Source organism: Gopherus evgoodei, chromosome 2 (assembly GCF_007399415.2).
Source record: "Gopherus evgoodei ecotype Sinaloan lineage chromosome 2, rGopEvg1_v1.p, whole genome shotgun sequence".
Classification (NCBI taxonomy): domain Eukaryota; kingdom Metazoa; phylum Chordata; order Testudines; family Testudinidae; genus Gopherus; species Gopherus evgoodei.
The window spans coordinates 103,450,419-103,471,283 of NC_044323.1; the positions used below are offsets into that span (position 1 = coordinate 103,450,419).

At 43.1% G+C, this 20,865-nt stretch overlaps 1 protein-coding gene across 6 annotated transcripts in view; it reads right to left on the reverse strand.

Moving 5' to 3' along the window:
• The window catches only part of TNS3 (tensin 3), a 438,738-nt gene that overhangs the window by 14,810 nt on the left and 403,063 nt on the right, over positions 1 to 20,865 (reverse strand). For all 6 annotated transcript variants that reach the window (XM_030551450.1, XM_030551451.1, XM_030551449.1 and 3 more), the window contains 4 exons: positions 10,144 to 10,315; positions 6,996 to 7,648; positions 6,213 to 6,299; positions 2,525 to 2,656 (listed from right to left, as the gene is read on the reverse strand). In XM_030551450.1, coding sequence (XP_030407310.1) covers positions 2,525 to 2,656; positions 6,213 to 6,299; positions 6,996 to 7,648; positions 10,144 to 10,315 — 1,044 coding nt within the window. The remainder of the gene's footprint in view (positions 1 to 2,524; positions 2,657 to 6,212; positions 6,300 to 6,995; positions 7,649 to 10,143; positions 10,316 to 20,865) is intronic.

The following is a 20,865-nucleotide window of genomic DNA, read 5'->3' on the forward strand; positions in this document are numbered from 1 at the left end:
CCAGTGTCCAAAACATCCAGGATGTGTCCCAACATTTTATAGGAACCACTAGGTCAAAAAAACCCAGCTAGTTGTTTCTTTTTCTCCCGAAAGTAAGGGAAGAAATAGGTGGGTCTGGAAATCAAGTCAAGACAAAAAAAGCAATAGCAGCTATGAAAAGGAAATATGGAAGAAACAAGGTCAGAAATTCTGAGGTACTCACTAATGACAAGAGCTGGCAACTCCAGTTTATGTAAGAGCAGGAGACATCCATTGGTTCTGTCTACAATAGGCTTTTTAAAGTTTCCCACTATTGGTACCATTGGTGCAGCTCAACCAGTGTTAGCAACTTAGCTACGGTAGACAAGTTGCCAGTGGCCACCGGTATTTGAACTACCACATCATGTAGGACTTCTCAGGTTCAAGTTAGACAACATGATGGCTAAAATACCCACAGCCAGCTTTCATTAGAGTTCTCAGTTTTGCGATCACCAGTGGAGCTTCAGTGTCTAGCACAGACAAGACCAATGTGGCTGTTAAGCTGCTGTTAGGTGACAGAAAACAAAGAGGAATAAAGGTAAATTTTCCTCAAGACAAAAGGTTAACAGCAGAGGGTGCCTCAAGGTTCTGTACTAAGTCTTGTATTGTTTCACATATTTATTGAAGATCTAGGAAAGGAGGAGCAGTAGTGAGGTTTCAGACAACACAAGGTTATTTAGGTTAGTCAGGATTGGAGAGGACTATGAGGAACTAAACAAGCTAGGTGAACAGGGAACACGATGGTAAATGGAGTTCAATGTCAATAAACAGAAAGTGTAAATTGGAGGGAAACTCCATATGGCTTACAGGGTTCTAAAGTAACTGTATCAACTCAAGTAAGGGATTTAGGTGTCATTGTAGACAATGGAGACCACTACTCAGTGTGCAGCTCAGTGGGGTCACCAAAGCAAACAAGGTATTAGGATACATAATTAATGGAATAGAGAATAATATGGAGAATGTTATAATGTTGCTATATAAATCAATGGTGTGGCTTCATCTGGAATGCTATGTGCAGTCCTGATTACCCCATCTCACAGAATTAGAGGGGGTCAGAGAAGGGTAACAAGAATAATCAAAGGCCTGGAAAAAATTACAAGGAAGAGAAACTGAAAAGATTGGGATTGTTTCTTTTAGCAACAAGATGAATAAGTGGTGATGTTTTGGAAGTGAATAAAATACTGAAGACTATTGAGAAGGTAGATCAAGAAATACTGTTCTTCCTGACTCAAACATAAGAAGAAGGCGACTTTGAATTAAATTAAAATGTGGCAAATCCAAACCTTAGAAAAGAAAATAAATTTTATCCATCATGTAATTAGACTCATTGCCATAGGAAGCTGTTGAGGCCAAAAACTTAGACACATTTTTAAAAAAAGGATTTTAAAAATATGTTTATCAGAGTTATATTAATGATAAAATTTTGAAAGGTATATTAAACCTCATATTTCAGGATATGTGCCAATCTCTAATTATTAAAGATCAGCACGAATGTGGGGAAAACATTATCCCACATCTGTCTATTCCACTCCAGGGTTCTTATACCTTGTTCAGAAGCATCTGGTACTGTCATTATCAGAGGCAGGATATTGAACTATACAGGCCTTCGATCTGATCCAGTGAGGCAATTCCTATGTTCCTATGCTCCTTTTAAATCTGGAATAATGAAATCCAAGCACCAGACCAAAAGTGCACTTGAAATAATTGGATGAAGGAACAAAGGACAGAAACGCCCCAAACAGACATTAACAGCTAATGTTTTTCAGTCAATCTAATTTCCTGCAGTTCTTTACCTCCCTGGGCAACATTTATCAATAGATACAAAGGGTTCTGAAATAGAAAAGTAGCAGCAAGGAGGTCAGTAGGCATGATCAGAGCCAAGAACACGTCTTAGACACTGCCTCGAGTTTCCATACGCTGCCTGATGCATTCCATATGCTCTTTTCATTTTTCCCATCAGGACTGACAGATATAAGTTATATGTTACAGTACAGGAGCCTGAGGGAACATATCTGCCACACTGCTTCTTGTTTAGCTACGCTAATTTTTCTCAGATTTATTTCTGATGTACTGTTGTCTCAAAACAAATTCCCAGGCCAAAAAAGTTCCATCTTCCATCAAGGCAAAAGTTGTGCATGGTGGTATTTGGCATCACACTGAGCCTTAGATCAAAACCAGACTTCTAATAACCAAGGAGGCTCAGATAGTGAGTTGGTGCTGGATTCCTGTTCTGACAACATTGTACAGTACATGCACATCCAAGCTGTGTATATAATTACAAACCTGTGTATGAAACTACCAAGCACGACACAAACATGTTCCGTAATCCCATTGGGAGAAATTCTTATTCACACTGCAAGGAATCCAAATTGAGACTTCCGATTTGATCGACTCAGAATTGCACCTCTTGAAAATTATGGAGGTGAGGGGATTTCTCTGAATTCTATATAGTAGTTAGATCTTGTACACTCTATGCGACAAAGTAAAGATGGGAGTCATACAGTACCTTTCTTGTTTAACTGCAGCACTGAAGGAGGAGGTATAGCAACTTTCATTGCCAGGCCATAGGCTCCCCTGAAAGAATGGCTGTCTCGAACAATGAACGACCCTGGTTCCTTGTCCTTCAGAACGGCAATGGCTGCAAAGGATTCGGAGATTGAGAAAAAAGTGTTTCAGTTCAAGTAATAAATATAAAGGTACTGTTCCAAATCCTCATTTAAAGCACTAGTAAAGAATGCCAGGTTCTTTTGTCTCCCTCCCCACTGCCCTGGAACAAAATAAAAACCTTGGATCCTAACTCTGGATATGATTTTGGTATCTATAAAATGTGCAGATAGCACCAGATTGTGAACCCCTTGCTCATACTGAATAAAACCTTACTACATGTGTATCCTAAAGGGCTCACAATCTCACCCACAATGTTTTACATGTTTAAAGCACTGTATACACATAAATTAACTGATCCCCATAATATACATGTGAGACAGGCAAATATTATGTAGTAGAGACCAGGCAGAATCAAAACCACAGATCTCTTTTTTGGGGTGGGGCACACTTTCAGGCTGGCAACACTGATTTCAAACCTTGATATAGAGTATGTTACTATTAAAACTATTTGCAAAAATGGTAAAGGCTTTACAGGAAAACATCCTTTAAGAGACAGAATCATCTTCTCTTTCTGCCTTTGAGACACCAATTCGGAGACAACTCAGCAAACAGCGGCTGGCAAATTGGCAAACACTGTACCTGGACTGAACATGCACTAACATGTTCACAATTCCCTGCAATCAAAGAAAAGCCAGCACCTTCCTTCTCCAACGCTCTGTCCCAGCATGCATGTGCTTTTAGGCAAAGAGTAAAAGTTGATTCCTGAAGCTATTTTGTTTGCTTGTTAAAAAGTGTAACTGGGAGTATGGCTGCAATAGTCAGCGTGACTAGAAAACACTGCTTTCACTTCTACATAGCCCCAACAACAAACACACATTTGTCATCATCTACCAACAAGACAGCCAAGTGGAGGGTGGGGGAAGGTGTTGATCTGCAGGGTCCACTGGCGGGCAGGAAGCATGGGGGGTGGGAGGGGGCATAGGGGAGCTGATGGGGGGCTGCCAGCCTGTTCAATACCTGTATTAAATTGTTTGTTTAAAATTGTTTAGAATGTATATAATGCCTTTTGTCTGGCAAAAAACAAAAAAAATTCCTTGGAATCTAACCTCCCCTATTTACATTAATTCTTATGGGGAAATTGGATTCGCTTAACATCGTTTCGCTTAAAGGCACATTTTTCAGGAACATAAAGTCACATTTTTCAGAAACTTATTGTTAACGGAGGAGTTACTGCACTTCTCATCTATAAAAAGATGTAAACATGGAGGTGGGTGGAGAGGAGAGAAAATGAATAGATTACTGCACTAATATGTGTTGAGGCTAATATGGTGAATATGCAAAACTGCAATTCAAGAGAGTGTTTGCCTAATCCTTCTAACCACATACTAAATCACTGTTTCCATCTGTCACAGGATTTCTCCCTCTGTCAAAGGAAAACAAACACCCATACCTCCCATAATGTTGGTATTTTTAAAAAGGAGAAGAGAGATTATATTGGATGGACAAATGTGAATATTAAACTACTGGGAAACATATTTTTAACTTGTGCAAGCAGCAGCCTGTTAGTTTTATTCCTTTCCTCTTTGGGCTCAACAAGTCAAGTCATCCTTTGAACATTCAATTCACTAATAGGTCCTGGACTAGTAAATCCTAAACCCAAGAAGTGTAAATCTTCTGTTTTTTACTATCTTCTTTTCCCCTGTGCTTGTGCTTTTAGCTGCACTGTAAGAAGCTGCAGACAACCTCACAGTCTCAGAAAGTATGCACTAGACAGATTCAGCAATTCATCATTTGCCAATAGCTGAAGGCTATGTTGACTGTGGTTCAGTGGGACAATGTTAGAGGCCTTCCAATCAGAGAAGACTATACTTTGACTATAAAAATTATGTCTGATTCCAACGGCCTCATTTTTGCTATCTGACATGCAGCCCTGATCTGGATCAGTCATATAGCTGTCATATTCCATTAAACAGGACTATACTAATTGAATGTTACAATTTATTTGTATGCATGCACGGATTGTCTTCTCATATAGCCGCTGTTTGTAAAGCACACAGCACACTGTAAGTGCTATTGCAAAGAGAGAAAGAGAGAACGTAATATATTTATTATTATATTGCCTTAACTCTGTGTGTGACTGTAAAATGGAAATGGGAGTTTTCTTTGGGGAACAACCACCCAGGGACATCCAAATACATAATAAACTGTTAGAATTATAAACTTCTCCAAGTTCTGCAGCCTGAAATTCTGTAGCAAGTTTGAGGCAACCTATATTAATCTTAAACATCACTAAATTATAATTCTCTGGGTGCTGCATCTATATGTACTCAGGTGAAGCCTCTGACTGCCAGATGCTGTGACCAGACAACAGGAGATGGATCAATTGATAATTGCCCTTTTCTGTTCATTTCCTCTGAAGCATCTGGCACTGGCCAGTGTCAGAAGACAGGCTACTGGGCTAGATGGACCATTGGTCTGACCCAGCATGGCTGGTCTTATGTCTCAGAGTGACATAAGTGAGGTGGAGGGTTTTTTTTGGAATACACATGCATGTAAAAATTATATATATTTATATAAATACTCCCCAGAGGATTATAGTTTATTTATATGAAGGATTAATACAGACCTCCTGGGACAGGAGTTGCAGAATTCCAGACTGCCAACTTTCAGAGACGTTTCTTATTCTGGATAGTTTATCATTTTTTAGATGTCCCTATCCTGCTGATACCCAGGGAAAATACTTTCCATTTCCCCTCCCCATTGTACAAAGCAGAGATACAGTTAAGGCACTAAAAACTGTAACTTGTGGAATGAGCGTAGGAAGTACAGAACTACTGACAACTGGCAGTTAGCTATGAAAACCAACTGTAACAGCTGCAGGCAGTGGCTGAGGTATCTTGGTAGATCTGCATGGGAGAAGCTTCATCTGCATTATATTTGGTTTTCAGTAACAGTTCTCTGACCTGTTAGCATTAAATTCACATACACTTAAAAGACATAGGGCTGACTCCATGTCAGATGAGCCCTCAGTTACCTGAGGAGACTATAGGTAGCTTTTTGCCCTGCCTCTCCAGATCCTGGAGGTCAAATTGTCCTGTCAGTGCAAGTTAGAGGAGGCTTAGGATAACTTCTACTGGTGAATAACGAACCCCTTAGGATCACCAGAGCACATTGTACTTTCCTCCCCTCTGCATTCCTCCAGCATGCCCTGGAAAGTTGCCTAGTGCCAGGGAGAAGAGACTGGAGGGGCTGGATATGCCAGTCCTTAATTCCCCTAGGGAAAATCTTCAGCTGCTGCCATTATGACCCCTGTGGGTCATTCCAGAGGGGCTGAAGATCTGGCCCAAATGAAAACCAAAGTTCTTTGTCACTTTCTCAAGGGTTATTTAACAAGCCTACAAATTCAGTCCTCCTACTAAACTGGGTATTTTGCCTAAGGGCCTCAAGTCCTCCTATTGCTAAGGCCAGAATTATTTTTACATTTCTGTGTAAGAAATCTAGACTCCAGACACGAGAAATTTATACAGAGCACTCCTGAACAGCCCTTCTGCAGCTGAATACCCCGCAGCAGATGATATTTGGTATACCTTGTTCTCTTGAAATATCTGGCTTGTACCAGAACTTGGATGTATCCTGGACAAATTTTACGGTCACGTGTTTATCGCCTGGGTTTTCTGTTAAATAAAAGGTAAAAGAAAATTTAAAAAAATAAATATACACCATAACAGCAACGGGCATGTCCTGCTGTTAGCTCTCACTTCGGACAGTGAGGTGCTGATTAATTTGGGAATTCAGAGTTCAACCACAGGAGGTAGGGGGAGAGGAACCCCATAATTAAACTAGTAGTCTGGGGTAGTTCTGAAGCTGCTCTGAGAAATAAAACATACATCACATGATACTTTGACCAGTGTATTTAAAGTTCCATTTCTCACAAGCTATAAAATATGAAAACTCAGAGTTATAAAGCTATATTAAACATCCAGCTCCTCAGTAAGGCCTAGCTAAGTCTGAACACAGACCAGAAGACAAACAGCCACATTCAAAGTATTCTTGCCATGAGCCTAGCAAGGATGCATAACAAAGCCAGCCGTTATTAAGAGGAATTGGCCCAGTCACCACTTACTTGTGGGCTGGCAGCAGAAAGAGGGCTGCATTTGACTGACACACCCAAAAAAGAGAGAGCACTGTGGAGTTTTGTCTTTAGAAACAATACATCTAAAATCAGTGAAGTGTCTCCTCTTACTACAAACATTCACTTCATTCGCTATTGAACATCCACTGTTTTATAAAGTATCTAACATCCCACCCTGTTCCCACACTCATATAAAAGTGCCAGTTTAACTATAAATACGTCCCGGCATAAAACGTACCTGGCAAAGGGGAAGTGCTTAAAACTTTTGAAAAGTCTGGAAGGACATTTGGGAATGGAATGCTGATTGTGCTCCCACTATGAGGGCTGGAGAAGCCACTTGAAGAAGGAGAGATGGAGCCAAAAGAACGGTCTCCTTCAGAAGTCCTCTTCTTCTCTGGAAGAGGTGGCTGTGGGTGCAGGTTCATTCCATGGTGCTGTTGAATTGTGCTGCTCTGGCTATTGTGTCTAGAGGCCATTGTAAGCAAGTTGTGGGCCAAAAAGCCATTGTCTGCTGCACTTGTCAGTGGTGAGCTCATAGTTTTGGGAGAGCTGCTAGTATTGGCCATGAAAACAGACTGTTTCTCCTCCAGTGGTGGGCTACTGTTTACGCTGGTCCCACCATAGTTCAGGTAGGCTCGGGCACTGGGACAGGCAGCAGGTTCTTGTTGCTGGTCTAAGGACGAATCCTCTCGGCTGTTCAAAGAGATGACTTGCAATCCTGGGGATTGGAAATGGGACAAGAGCGAGCTGTCCTGAATGGGGCTTGAAAATTCTGAGGACACAAGGTAATTTCCTGTAGGCCTGATGTTCCCCTGTAGGCCTGCTGTGAGCTGGGGTGAAGCGGTGGACTTAGCGTTGCTTTCTACCCAGTGGCATTCAGTTGCAGAAGGGCTGTTCAAAAAGAAAATGTCAACATCAAATCATTCCCTTATGCCTTAAAAACATTTCATTGCACAATGCCTTTATTCCAGTCTTTAGCAACAATCTTTAATAGCAATAAATAATCATCATCTTCACCAAGACAACAAAACCTGACACTTCTATAGCACTTTCCACACACGTAGTCTCAAGACACTTTAATTAATTGAGCCTCACAGCCATGTAAGGTATGGGTGATTATCCTCATTCGACAGATAGGGAAACTAAGACACCAGTGGTTCAGAGACTTGCTCAAGGTGTCACAATAAATCAGTGATAGAGCCAGGAATAGTATCCAATGCTCTGGACTCCCAGAACTGTGACTTAACAGAAAGATAATTCATATTACAAACGAGGGGAGTAAGGTTCATTGGGAAATGTAAGTGCATATAAGAAGGGCAAAGAAAATAGTGCAGAACATAGAAGGCAGCATGCAACACCGGAGACACTTTTTCCAAGGTTTTGCTTTACCTATGAAACTAGAGGTTTGAACATTAAACACAGGACTGTTCCATGTCTGAATAATTTTATATATCAATGTGCGGGATCCCCTGCCCCCGCCCCCCAACACAATCTCTCCCCCATGACAAGAGTTTGGAAAGGCAAAGACAGTTTATTCCACACCACCACAAACACACACTTCTAAAAATCTACTGTACTGTACTGAAGCTACAGCTGAAAAATATATTCACAAGTACTTGTAATAGAGAGGGGGGTTAAGGGTGGGGCTAGGTTGGCAAGGGAAAACAAGGCTGCACTGTATAAACAAAGGGGAAAAAAAATTGAGTTAAAAACTTAAAAGCATAGAGAAGGAATTTAGTTGAAAGGGCACAGTGGAAATGGATGCCAGATCTGCACATGCCACAGAAACTGCACAATAACACAAGGAATGGAAATAAAGAAATGAAGACAATTAAAAAGTTGAAAAGCTCAGGGTATTTTGAAAAGAAATGAGCAGTATTAGAAAGAAAGGAACAAAGTTTCAAGATGAACTCTAAAATGAGGGACTTACAATTTGATTTTCTAATGATTTCATAATACCAGCCTTGGCAGTGCCTGATGCTGAGGTCTTAACTCTCTATTTGCAATTTATGGTTATTTATATGACAAGTCTCATTTTGTCAGACTGCTTTTCAAAGATGTGTTATTGGAGATTTGTAAATATGATTCACGACTTCTCAGGCTGGAAATATCCTCTCTCTACGCACTGGTTTTAAAGGAAACCAGCAGAAGGGAAAAGAAACCGAAAGCATCAGGATGCTTATTAAGAGCTTGACACTTCAGCCAGCTAGCATCAGCTAACAGAAGGGTAGTTCTGAAAACTACTGTGAAAAAGAAGCCAATTAGCCAAGAATAGAGATGGTAATTAGACACACAGAGATGTGGAAGGTGAGAACAATAATAATCAAACAGTTCAGGGACGGGGGTGCAGATGAAGATAGTTGCTATCCACCTAGGAGTCTGGGAACAGGAAACCCTATTTGGGATGGTTAGGCAACTGGAGTGCTGTGAACTCTGCTATTGGGGCTGTTCATAAATCTCATTGTTACGCTTTAGCTTCTCCCCTGTGTGCTTGTTGTATCCACCTGTTCTCTCTCATTTTATACTTAAATTCTATGCTCTTTGGGGTAGGGATCAGCTCTTTTATGTCCTTATACTATTCCTAGCACAGTGATACCCTGCTCCTTGATTTGGGCCTTAGATGCTATCACAAAACAAGAAATAATTAATGATAATGAGGTTTCTGAGGCAACTGGGCACTTGAAAAGGAAATCAATTGCAGATCCTTGTTTTTGCTCTGTCCCTCACAAAAATGTTTTCCCCAAACATCTTAATTATTAGAAGTATATTTGCTAAATTGATAGAATGATACACATTGTAAACAGTGTTTATTTGTTCTGCACCAATATGTTTTCAATATGAAAGGTTACGGGATTTTCCCTAATTCAGTAAAAAATATCGGGAGCTGTTAGCACTCTGATAAGTGTGTACAAACTTGCACTGACAGATAGCAAAGCAGTGAATTAAAAGAGATTGTGATTTCTTTATGTACTTTGGTAGCTAAAAGTTATTCTCAGGCAGATAAACCACCTCTATAATTACTTCTAAAATTTTTAAAAGCCACACACACTCCTTCAATACATGCACATAATATACCAAAGAACATACTCAACATTTCTGAAAATCAGGTAATTACTCTCCAATGACTTATCTTCACTGCAAAGTTACCTTGGGTTCTTACTCAAGTGTTCCCCCTAACCTGAGTCACATCTGTCCCCCAAAACCTCCTACTCGAATATGGCAGTTCTTTATCCTAGTTGGCTGGCCTGATAGAGGATAAAAGCTAAAGTCTGAATGTGCTAACATGGTCGTTCTGCAGTGTGGACATAGGCCTAATGACACAGCTGGAGACTGATTTTATAGGAACTAAACTTCCAGGTAGAAGAAAAAGCCCAGCAAGTTCCCACCTTTCTCCGGTTGGGATGGGGCTGTTACTGGAAATGGCGCATGCAGATACAAAAGGCCGCTGACACGAAGGAGCTGTCTGTATGTCAGTCCTCAGCAAAGCGGGATTGGTGCCCATGGTGCTGTCAGTCATCACAACCGAGTGGTTAAGGCCTTCCGTGTAACTTCGAGATTCTGTAGTAAATGAAATGGAACACAAACTCAAATTCTTTGATATCTCGGTGCAGATTTCATTAAAAAATTGCAAAATAACATACAGATTTACTAACCCCTTCATTTAACATGCAATAGACTTTATTATTATTATTACCTTTATTTAAAAGTTGACCTGATTTAATGAAATTTAAAGGTACAACACTGTTATAAGTTTCTATCAAATGAACAAATGAGAGAGAGGGTGGAGGGCACAGAACTTCACTACTCAAGTTGATTGATTAACTCTCCAGGGTATGTCCTCTAATTCTTAAGATGCGAAGAGATAAAATTGACTATTTAAAATTCTTTCCCTCATTCCTCACTGCTTGGTAGATGTAAGACACAGGATAGGGAGATGCGTAAGCAAGTTTCACTTAGATTCAGCACATACAAAATCCATTCTCCATTCCTTCACTCACTGAATATCTAAGCTTTCTATCACTTTGGTATTTATATAATGCCTGCATCTGTAACTTTCACTCCAGGCATCTGAAGAAGTGCGTTTTTTTTACCCAGAAAAGTTTATGCCCAAATAAATGTTAGTCTTTAAGGTGCCACCGGACGCCTTGTTGTTTTGGCATTCTCCTTGGTGTTCATTTGTTCAGATGGAAATAGAAAGAACAAAATTGGGGTTAAAAAAGACACTCAAGTGGGACAGGGGTGATCTGGGCTTAGTTGCTGGTGCTGCTGCAGACTGCAGGTGTGACCTTCGTCATGATGCACACACATCTTGATTGGACTAGTTTAGTTAGGTCAGCACAAACCTCTCCCCAACCCCCTAACCCCAAAATCAGTTCCTAAACCGATTTAGATCTGGTCTATGTCATTTTTGTACTGATTTTAAATAAATCAGCTGGGGGGGATCTGTTACTGAAATAATTAAAATCAGTACAACTCCTAATGAGGATGTGGTTAAACTGATATACAAGTGCTTCTAACTGGGACAGTTTATTCCTCTTCCCTTAGAAGAATAAGCTATGGTATAACTGTGTCCATGCTAGGGCACTGTACTGCTTTAACTATGCCAGTTGCAAACCATTATCATTTAAAGCAGTACAAAAACTGTGTGTAAACAAGCCCATAGTTCCATCTGTACAATTTTCTCATGCAGATAAGGCCTTACACTCTGATCCTGCAAACACTTAAGCATTTGAATAACTTTGTACACATGAATAGTTCCATTGACCTCAGTGTTTGCAGGACTGGAACCTAAATAAGGTGATTACAATGGAAATGCGATGAAATTACTATCCCTTCAGTTAAGACATTTAAAAGAAGACTGAACAAAGCACAAGTAAGCAGATTGTAAGGGACAACCCTGCACTGTCTCTGGGGAATAGCTAAAATGACCTAATGGGTCTTTTCCATATCAAACATTTCTGATTTTGTGAACAGTGAGCTGTATTGGAGAACAAGTCTAAAGTGAGGCCTTCCTTTACACTTAACAGGAGGGCCAGGCAGTTATATAGTTTGAAGAGGGATTGAGTAAAGTATTTTAAGACAAATACAGGAGATAACAACACGGGCAAATCAATGCTTAGACTGACGACTATTCAAATTCCTTACATAGCACACATACTGTAGGGAGTAGTAATATGTCAACCACCACCAATTTAACTCGCAGAGGGAAGAATTAGAAAAAAAAATCAACTTCCTGCTACTATCCCAGATCTACAAAGTAAACTAAGAAATACTGTAGAAAGGATGTATTTTAAAGAGAGAACCTGGAGAATGTGAATCTATATCTACTATAGAGTTGCAGGGCTGATTCTGGTGTAAATATGGTCAAAATCAGGCTCGCAGTGTCAAAATACCACAGGACCAAACCTCAAATGCTGACTTGGGTCAAGATCAATGGGGGCTTCTCTAAACTAGGTTTTGGTTGTGATTTTAAAGGCTAAGGACTCAAGCCCTTTAGCACATGCTAAAGTACAATGACTTTTTCTTGATTAGAGATTTAGAAGGTGTTAATTAGTTTGAGCTAGAGCCTAATATCACACCTTTAATGTCTAATCTAGACCAAGGAGGCTACCCACCTTCCCTTCCCTAGGTTGTTGTAGGCTGTACAGGGCTGGCACAAGGCAAATACTTAAAAAAGGTACTGGGGGCTTGGCTACACTTGAGAGTTGCAGCGCTGGTGGTGGCTTTACAGCGCTGCAACTCACTCACCGTCCACACTGGCAAGGCACATACAGTGCTGTTATCTTCCTGGCTACAGCACTGGTTTTACTCCACCTCTGCAAGAGGAATAAAGACTATAGCGCTGCTGATGCAGTGCTGCCCCACCATTATGGCCACCAAAAGTGCTGTTATTGGCCTCCAGAGGTATTCGGAGGTATCCCAGAATGCCTGTTCTAGCCACTCTGCTCATCAGTTCAAATTCTACTGCCCTGGCCTCAGGTGACCAACCGTCTGACTTGCCCTTTAAATTCCCCGAGAATTTGAAAAATCCCCTTCCTGTTTGCTCAGCCAGGTGTGGAGTGCAATCAGTGAATCTTTCCAGGTGACCATGGCTCCACGTGGCAAACGAGCCCCAGCATGAAGCAATGGCGAGCTGCTGGACCTCATCAGTGTTTGGGGGGAGGAAGCTGTACAGTACCAGCTGCGCTCCAGCTGTAGGAATTATGATACCTTTGGGCAGGTATCAAGGGCCATGATGGAAAGGGGCCATGACCGGGACGTGCTGCAGTTCAGAGTTAAAGTGAAGGAGCTGCGGAGTGCCTACTGCAAAGCCCGTGAGGGAAACTGCCGCTCCGGTGCTGCCCCCACGACCTGCCGTTTCTACAAAGAGCTGGACACGATACTTGGGGGTGACCCCACCTCCACTCCAAAGATCACCATGGACACTTCAGAGTGGGCGGGGGGAGGAGGAGGAGGAGGAAAGTGAGAGTGAGGATACTGGGGTGGGGGGAGACATCCCGGAGTCCCTGGAGGCATGCAGCCAAGGTCTCTTCTCAAGCCAGGAGGAAGGTAGCCAGTCGCAGCTGCTGGTACTTGGTGGAGGACAAACAGAGGAGCGGGTTCCCAGTAAGCGGCTTTTATTTTCATGTTGGAACTTTTTCGGGAGAGGAGGGAGGGTTAGGGCTGCATGCATGCATCCTTAGATGCAGAATGGCGCATTGATGTGGTCTATCACATCGTGGTAATCGGCCTTGGTAATCTCTTCAAAAGTCTCAGCCAGAGCGTGGGCAATGTGCTTGTGCAGGTTTATTGGGAGAGCCACTGTGGTCCTTGTCCCAATCAGGCTAACGTGTCCGTGTCACAGTGCCGCAAGGGGTGGGGGGACCATTGCTACACACAGGCAAGCTGCATAGGGGCCAAGGCGGAATCCGCATTGCAGTAGAAGACCCTCCCGTGCTTCCCCAGTGACCCGCAGCAGCGGAATATCTTCCAGGATAAATTCCTGTGGAAAATGCTGGGATAGCGTTCAGTGTAGGCGCCCCCTGCAGCTGTTGGCTCTCCCCAACGCACAGAAACCCAGTGGATAGTACAGCCCTGAAACAATCATCACCATTTTGGGGCTCTTGTGGGTTATGTGTGCTCTCTTTGGGATGGGAAAATTATGCTATTGTGAAGACTGTATGTGCCCTCCTTACGTGTGGGGGAATTACTCTGTCTGGTATAAACAATGCTGCCTCTGTTAAGTGTTGCATTTTGCCTTTTTAGATGCAACCTTGAGATCTCGGCTATCCGTGTTATCACCGGCTGAGAGACTGCAAAACCTCAGGAAGAGACTGCGAAAAAGCAAAGATGACATGCTGCACGAAGTGATGCACCAATCTCTCACAGAGAATCAAAAAGCGCAGGACTGGAGGGAGAGGGAAAGCAGGATCCGCAAGGAAAATGCAGCGCACAGGAAGCAAAGAACGGAGCGACTGATAAGCATCCTGGAGCACCAAGCAGACTCTATCCAGGCGCTCGTAGCCATGCAGGCAGAGCACTACTGCCCCTGGCCTCCCCTGCACCCCTTGTCCCAAAGCTCTTTCCCTTATGCCCCCATGTCAGCTCCAACCCCTCTTCCCCAACATCTGGGTTCTTACCACCACCTCCAACACCTGTATGTTCACCAACCAGCCCTGAGAACTACAACCCTTACGCTCTGCACTCAACCCCCATCACCATGTAGTATAGCCACCCTGAAGTGCAGCAGTCATTGCACAGCACTCCAGAAGGACACATGCAAATTTGTGATTGTACAGTTACCCACCTCACCCCCTTGCCCTTTCAGATTCCAAAAAAGTTGCGTTTCTTTCAATAAAGTAATTTTCTTTTCAATAAATGAATTTTTGGCTTTGAAAACAGTCTTTATTATTGCATAAAGTTAAAGATACCTTAGCCCAGGAAAGAAACAGGCACTGCAAATCACCTTAGGAAACACAGATTCCTACTAACATTGTAACCACTGCACTTCACTCCCGTGCAAGGAACCAAACATTACTGTTAGTTTTCAGCCTCAAATTCCTCCCTCAAGGCATCCCTAATCCTTGCAGCCCTGTGCTGGGCCTCTCTAGTAGCCCTGCTCTCTGGCTGCGCAAATTCAGCCTCCAGGCATTGAAACTTGAAGGTCCATGCCTGACTGAATCTTTCACCCTTCCCTTCCCAAATATTATGGAGGGTACACCATGCGGATATAATTGCGGGGATGCTGTTTTCCCCCAAGTCCAGCTTCCCATACAGAGATCGCCAGCAGCCCTTTAAATGGCCAAAAACACACCAGCTCAGCCTGTAGTTGAACCATTCCTTGCAGCCGTCAAGGCTCCCTGTGTACGGTTTCATGAGCCACGGCATTCATAGGTAAGCGAGGTCTCCAAGGATCACAATGGGCATTTCGACTTCCCCTATAGTGATCTTCTGGTCTGGGAAAAAAGTCCTGGCCTGCAGCTTCCTGAAGAGGCCAGTGTTCCGAAAGACGCATGCATCATGCACCTTTCCGGGCCAGCCTGCGTTAATGTCAATGAAACCTCCACGGTGATCCACAAGCGCCTGGAGAACCATAGAGAAATACCCCTTCCGATTAACGTACTCGGATCCTAGGTGGGGTGGTGCCAGAATAGGAATATGCGTCCCATCTATCACCCCTCCACAATTAGGGAAACTCATTTGTGCAAAGCCATCCACAATGTCCTGCACGTTCCTCAGAGTCACGGTTCTTCTTACCAGGATGCAATTAATGGCCCTGCAAACTTGCATCAACACGATTCCAAAGGTTGACTTTCCCACTCAAAACTGGTTCGTGACCGATCGGTAGCTGTCTGGAATTGCCAGCTTCCGGACTGCAATAGCCACACACTTCTTGAGCGGCAGGGCAGCTCTCAATCTCGTGTCCTTGCGCCGCAGGGTGGGGACGAGCTCCTCACACAGTCCCATGAAAGTGGCTTTTCTCATCCGAAAGTTCTGCAGCCACTGCTCGTCATGCCAGCTTTGCATGCACTGGCGCCCTGACCACACTTGCACTTCAAAGCACTGCCGCAGCAGTGCTGTACAGCTGCAAGGGTAGCCATACCCTTAGTAAAAGGACTAGGTAGGTACAATGAATCTTGGAGGGAGGGGGGCGGAAGAGGGGCGTTACCCTTCACAAACAGTTGATAGCATCTTACTGAATCTCAGCTAAGATCATAAGAGCCAATCCAAATTACAAGCAACACACACACAACTTTATTTTTTCTGAGAACAGTGTTATTAAAAGGGACGAATTAGGGCTTGATGCTCTGCTGCTTCAGCCATCATTTGCACTGTGCACAGTGAGGACATACTGGTGGGTGTAAAGCACTGTCATCCTGATTTAAGTAGCATTTGACAACCACTTGACATGGGCATAAGGCAGTAGAAAACCAGGCACTCTCGCCTGCAAAGACTAAAGTGAGGTCTCTGTTCAACTACCCTCCTGCCACATACCAATGTAGCAAACTAAGCACTTCCCATGAAAGCAGCTTTGTTTATAATTCAATTAAAAACAAGCCTGCTGAATATCCTTGTTGTGTCCTCTATTGTCTGATTTAGTGTCTACACTCAGAGCACTGGCTGTTAACCCTTTAATACAAGGAACCACACATCTATACAGTATTGTAGATTCTGTGGATTCCCATACTCCTGGGGATATATCATGATAGCATCTGCTCACCCCAATGCATTGGTGCTTCTAATCAAGTGCACCTGCTGAATCCATGCCACTATATCTCTTAGCATAGTGACAAATAAAAGTGCAGTTCTACTTAGAAAAATGACACTGAAAAACTCAATCATTTATTGTCTCTCAGTGTCTCCTGGTCAAATCTGCACATCTTTCAAGTTAACAGATGGTTTTCATAATTACCAGTCCTGCAAACTCATCCTGGGATCTGACAGCCAAACTAGTATACATCACCCATAAGAAAGCCCTCTACAATTAGAACTTAGATAAGAATTGTGCTGCTTTGTGAGCCAGAATAGAATTCAGCACATGTACCCATAGCTACATTGCCCCTGCAATGCTACCAAAAACCAAAAAAGCAGTAGGCTTCTTTGTGTTACAAGTGTAAGCAGGTGACTCTGAATACACACGGGGAGATCTACTGAGTAAGAAGGTGCTGTGTTTCACAGTAACTTTTCAGAGCAGAACCATACTTCAAACTGAAACCATTCAATCTACAACAACACTGCTTATAAATCTCTCTGTTAAACAACCTATAGTGACTCAGCCCAACACAGTGATCAGTTACAAAGATGTGGTGATCCTAGCAGCATTTGAATAACAGGGTTGTTACTACTCCAGTTTTTTGAGAACGTGGTCCCACAATGACAGGGGAAAGAAACCCCCCCTCCCCAGATTCTGCCACCCTTCCTTACGCTTTAACTCTTTGAATAGTCCGTTTCAGTACTACTCGGTCTGAATATGGGTACAGAATCTGACCTCTTGTGACTGAAAAAGTTAGGCCCGAACCTCAGCTGCGCAGACAACTGAGGCGAGTGGTGGGGAAAAGGGCTCTAAGCCATGCCACCTTTCTGCTCCCCAAACTTGGGCTGGCTGAGCGCCTAAATGTCCCTGGCGGAGCCTAAAGGCTGAATGGATGCGAGTTGCATCCTGGGAGTTGGTTAAAACCCTAAGCAATGAAACTACTACCAGCTTTAAAGGACTGTACAGGGGCATGAAGCCCTGTATGATAATTGGCAAGTTTGGGCAGTTAAGTCCATATCTTGGTCCGTCCTTCATCCATCCAATCAGGTAATGGTACAAAAATTACAAAAATACACCTCATAAATGAGTCACCGGAAACGATGTCAGAGGATATTTACCAGAATATCCCCATATCAATAGCTTCATTTCAAAAGCACATAGAAATGTGTTCTGTAGCTTTATTCTTCCACTACTCACATTCAAGCTGATGAATCCATTCTTTTAGATAGATTTCCTGCCAAACCCTCATGCACAAAGAATAAATTTAAGACATAAAGAGTGTACCAGAAGAGCTGGGTTGGAGCAGATCCTGTACCCTATAAAAGTCATTTCTTTTTTGGACATCTGTGCTCCTTTAAAAAAAAATACACATACACACACACACACACACACACACACACACACACCACTCCCCTTCCCGAGCACAAAGGGCACATTCCATGAGCTGATATTTTTCTTTTCTCCCAATACTCCTTCTGTTAATGAAGAAGTATTCTCAGACTCTTTTTCCCTTTGAAACGGTCTGAAAAAGGAGCACAATACTCCTCAGTGTTTAGCACACAGACTTCAGATCAGTTTGCAGCTTGCTTTCCAGATGGCTCCAGCTCCCAAATGGCACTGCCAATGTGCTGTGCACAACTGCCACGTGGAGACAATCACGGAAGGCAAGGGGAGGCAGGGGTATGTTTCAAGTCTCCCTCGCACACCTGGGAATGTCAGGAATTTCTATGACAGCGTTTCCTATATCTCTGCTGACAACTTTTCTTTACCCAGGAGACCAAAAGGTTACAGATGGTCACATTTCATCCCCAAGATCTATTTTTATTCTTCATTCAACAAATTACTCCAAAGGATTATCTGAACTTCTTGTGGGAGGCTTTGACAGGGCTGAAGTGTTGATGTGTGATGCTTATCAATTATTTTTAATATGCCATAATAGAGAAGGAAATGTATAGCAGAGATTCAGGCGTACCAGAGCACATTAGCTCCATTTGCTGTTTGTAATTAACCAAAGAAACAACTTACCTAAGGATGTGGTGGATTCTCCACCACTGCAAGTCTTTAAATCAAGACTGAATTTCTATCTAGAAGATATGGCACGGCTCACACAAAAGTTTGATGCAGCGATTACTGTGTGAAGTTCTCAAGCCTTTTATGCAAGAGGCTCAACCAGATTATCAAAATGGTCCCTTTAAGCCCTGGGGAAGGAAGGAAATGTACTTACAACAGAGAAATGAGAAGGAACTGGCTGCACCAAGAGAAGAGAAATAGTAGGAGAGAGGAGGCAGATATGCTTGAATGGATCTCATTGAAAGACCAATGCCTACCTCGACAAGATACTGCTAATGGCTGAGGGAAAGGGAAAAGAAGGAAAGGAATTGCATCTGACAGAGTGGGTATTCACCCAGAAAAGCATATGATCCAATACGTCTGTTAGTCTATTAGGTGTCACAGGACTCTTCGTTCCTGTTTGGATAGCGAGGTTCATCATGCATTGTTTCAGTTCCATAAGCATCTATTTTGCTAAAGCCTCAGTGAGGGGAAAAGACTAGCTTTTGCAGGCCTTTTAGAACTTGTGCTTTAAGGAGAGGTTGGAGGTGAGACAGGAGGAAGATTCCAAGTGCTGGGTGTGCATAGCATGGAGATAAGAGTAGGAGAAGAGCTAGGAAGTGGCAATTTGGCAAGCAGATTGGACGATGTGAAGGAAGCGAGCAGAAAACACGTCTATAATAACATTGTTCGAGGGCATGTCTACACTACAAACTTAAGTCGACCTATGTTAGACTGACTGAGCGCCATTACTGAGGCGGTTTGTGTCAATACCACCCTCATTCTGTCAGTGGTGTGTATACTTACAAGGAGTGCTTCCACCAACTTAAGAGGGTTGGTCTCTGAGCTCCACCTGCAGCTCCCCGCTGGGATCTCAGCTGGCCCCCATGGCTCTCCGCTTCCCATTGGGAGCATGCCCCCCCCCGGCTCTTGTCTCTCCGCCAGGAGCACTGCTGCCCCTGCAGGCTCTCGGCTCCCCACTGGAAGCCCAGCAGCCTCCCGACCTCCTGGCAGGGAGCAAGGAGCCTCAGTACAGCTGAGCTCCCAGTGGAGAACAGGGAGCCTGGAGCCCAGGGGGCATTAGGGCTCCCAGCGGGGAGTGGAGAGCCTTGGCACCGGCCTGGCTCAGAGCCGGGAGCTGGAACCTCCGGTGGCAGCCCAGTTTGGAGCAGGGAGCACAAGTTGCAGCCTGGCTGAGAGCAAGGCTGTAGTGCAGACACGGACATAATTAGGTCAACATATACTGCCTTACATCACCCTAACTCTGTAGTGTAGACCAGGTCTGAGCGTCTATGTAGTGGCAGCCCTATATTTAAGATTTCTGCTTCACCCAGCTTGTGCTATGTTGTGAAGCGTAACAGCAGAAACAATGAATTAATGACAAGAGGATTTCGCCTCCCAGAACAGAGTTCTTCTGAAAGCTGATACAGTGCTAAAAACAAAATTGGCGAGACCTGTTTTTTTTGTTAAGCTAAACAGCTCCTTAGCAACCCATAGAAAGCTCACAGGGAACACCAGAATTAAGACTGCAGCATGAAAGGAAATAGGTCGGAAAAGTTGTGTGTGTAGGGGGAGATCCACTTATAAGAGACTGGCTGTATCATTCACAAGGCAGCAGATTACCAGATACTATTATTCTGAAGTTCTTCTGTTGGAGCCATTTCCTATTTTGTTATCTTCTTTCCTGTCCTCTAAACATCAGAATGTTAAATATCTGAACACACTGGACTATGTTGCAAGCGTCCCTTGTTTGTGCCAGATTCATGGGTTAGATCCTCAGCTGGTGTAATTAGATTTGTTAATTTACACCAGCTGTGGTCTGGTTCCATTTCCCAACAAGACATAGTGTGTCAAATTCATCTCTGGTGTAAACCCCATTGACTTTGGTCTCTTCTATATTTATGGCATGGAAAACTGTGACATGCTGGCTCTAAGAAAAGATTCATAAGGTCTTTTCTTTTAAAATTTCAGCTGTCAGGGAATGGCTTTACAGCCTCTCCAGCATAACATGTGTTGTTCAAGAGTCACCTTTTCCCATTTAAGTGGCTTTCAGGACTAAACAGCCCCCTGTCTGGATAAAGTGCTGTTGTCAGCCAGCTTTCATGCATTATTTGGAAACATTATAAACACGGAAGAGCCTCTGAGCAAAAAGCCTCTCCTGCTGAGTACAACAGCTAATTTACTCCTTGTGGTTAGTGGTAAAAAAAGACATGGGTGAACCTGAACACTACTGCATTTTCCAGCTCTTTGTCCCCAATAATAAAGTTAATTGTTCCCTATTCTTCACCTTTCCAGAGATTTTGGTTTTTGAATGTTTTCTGAAAGG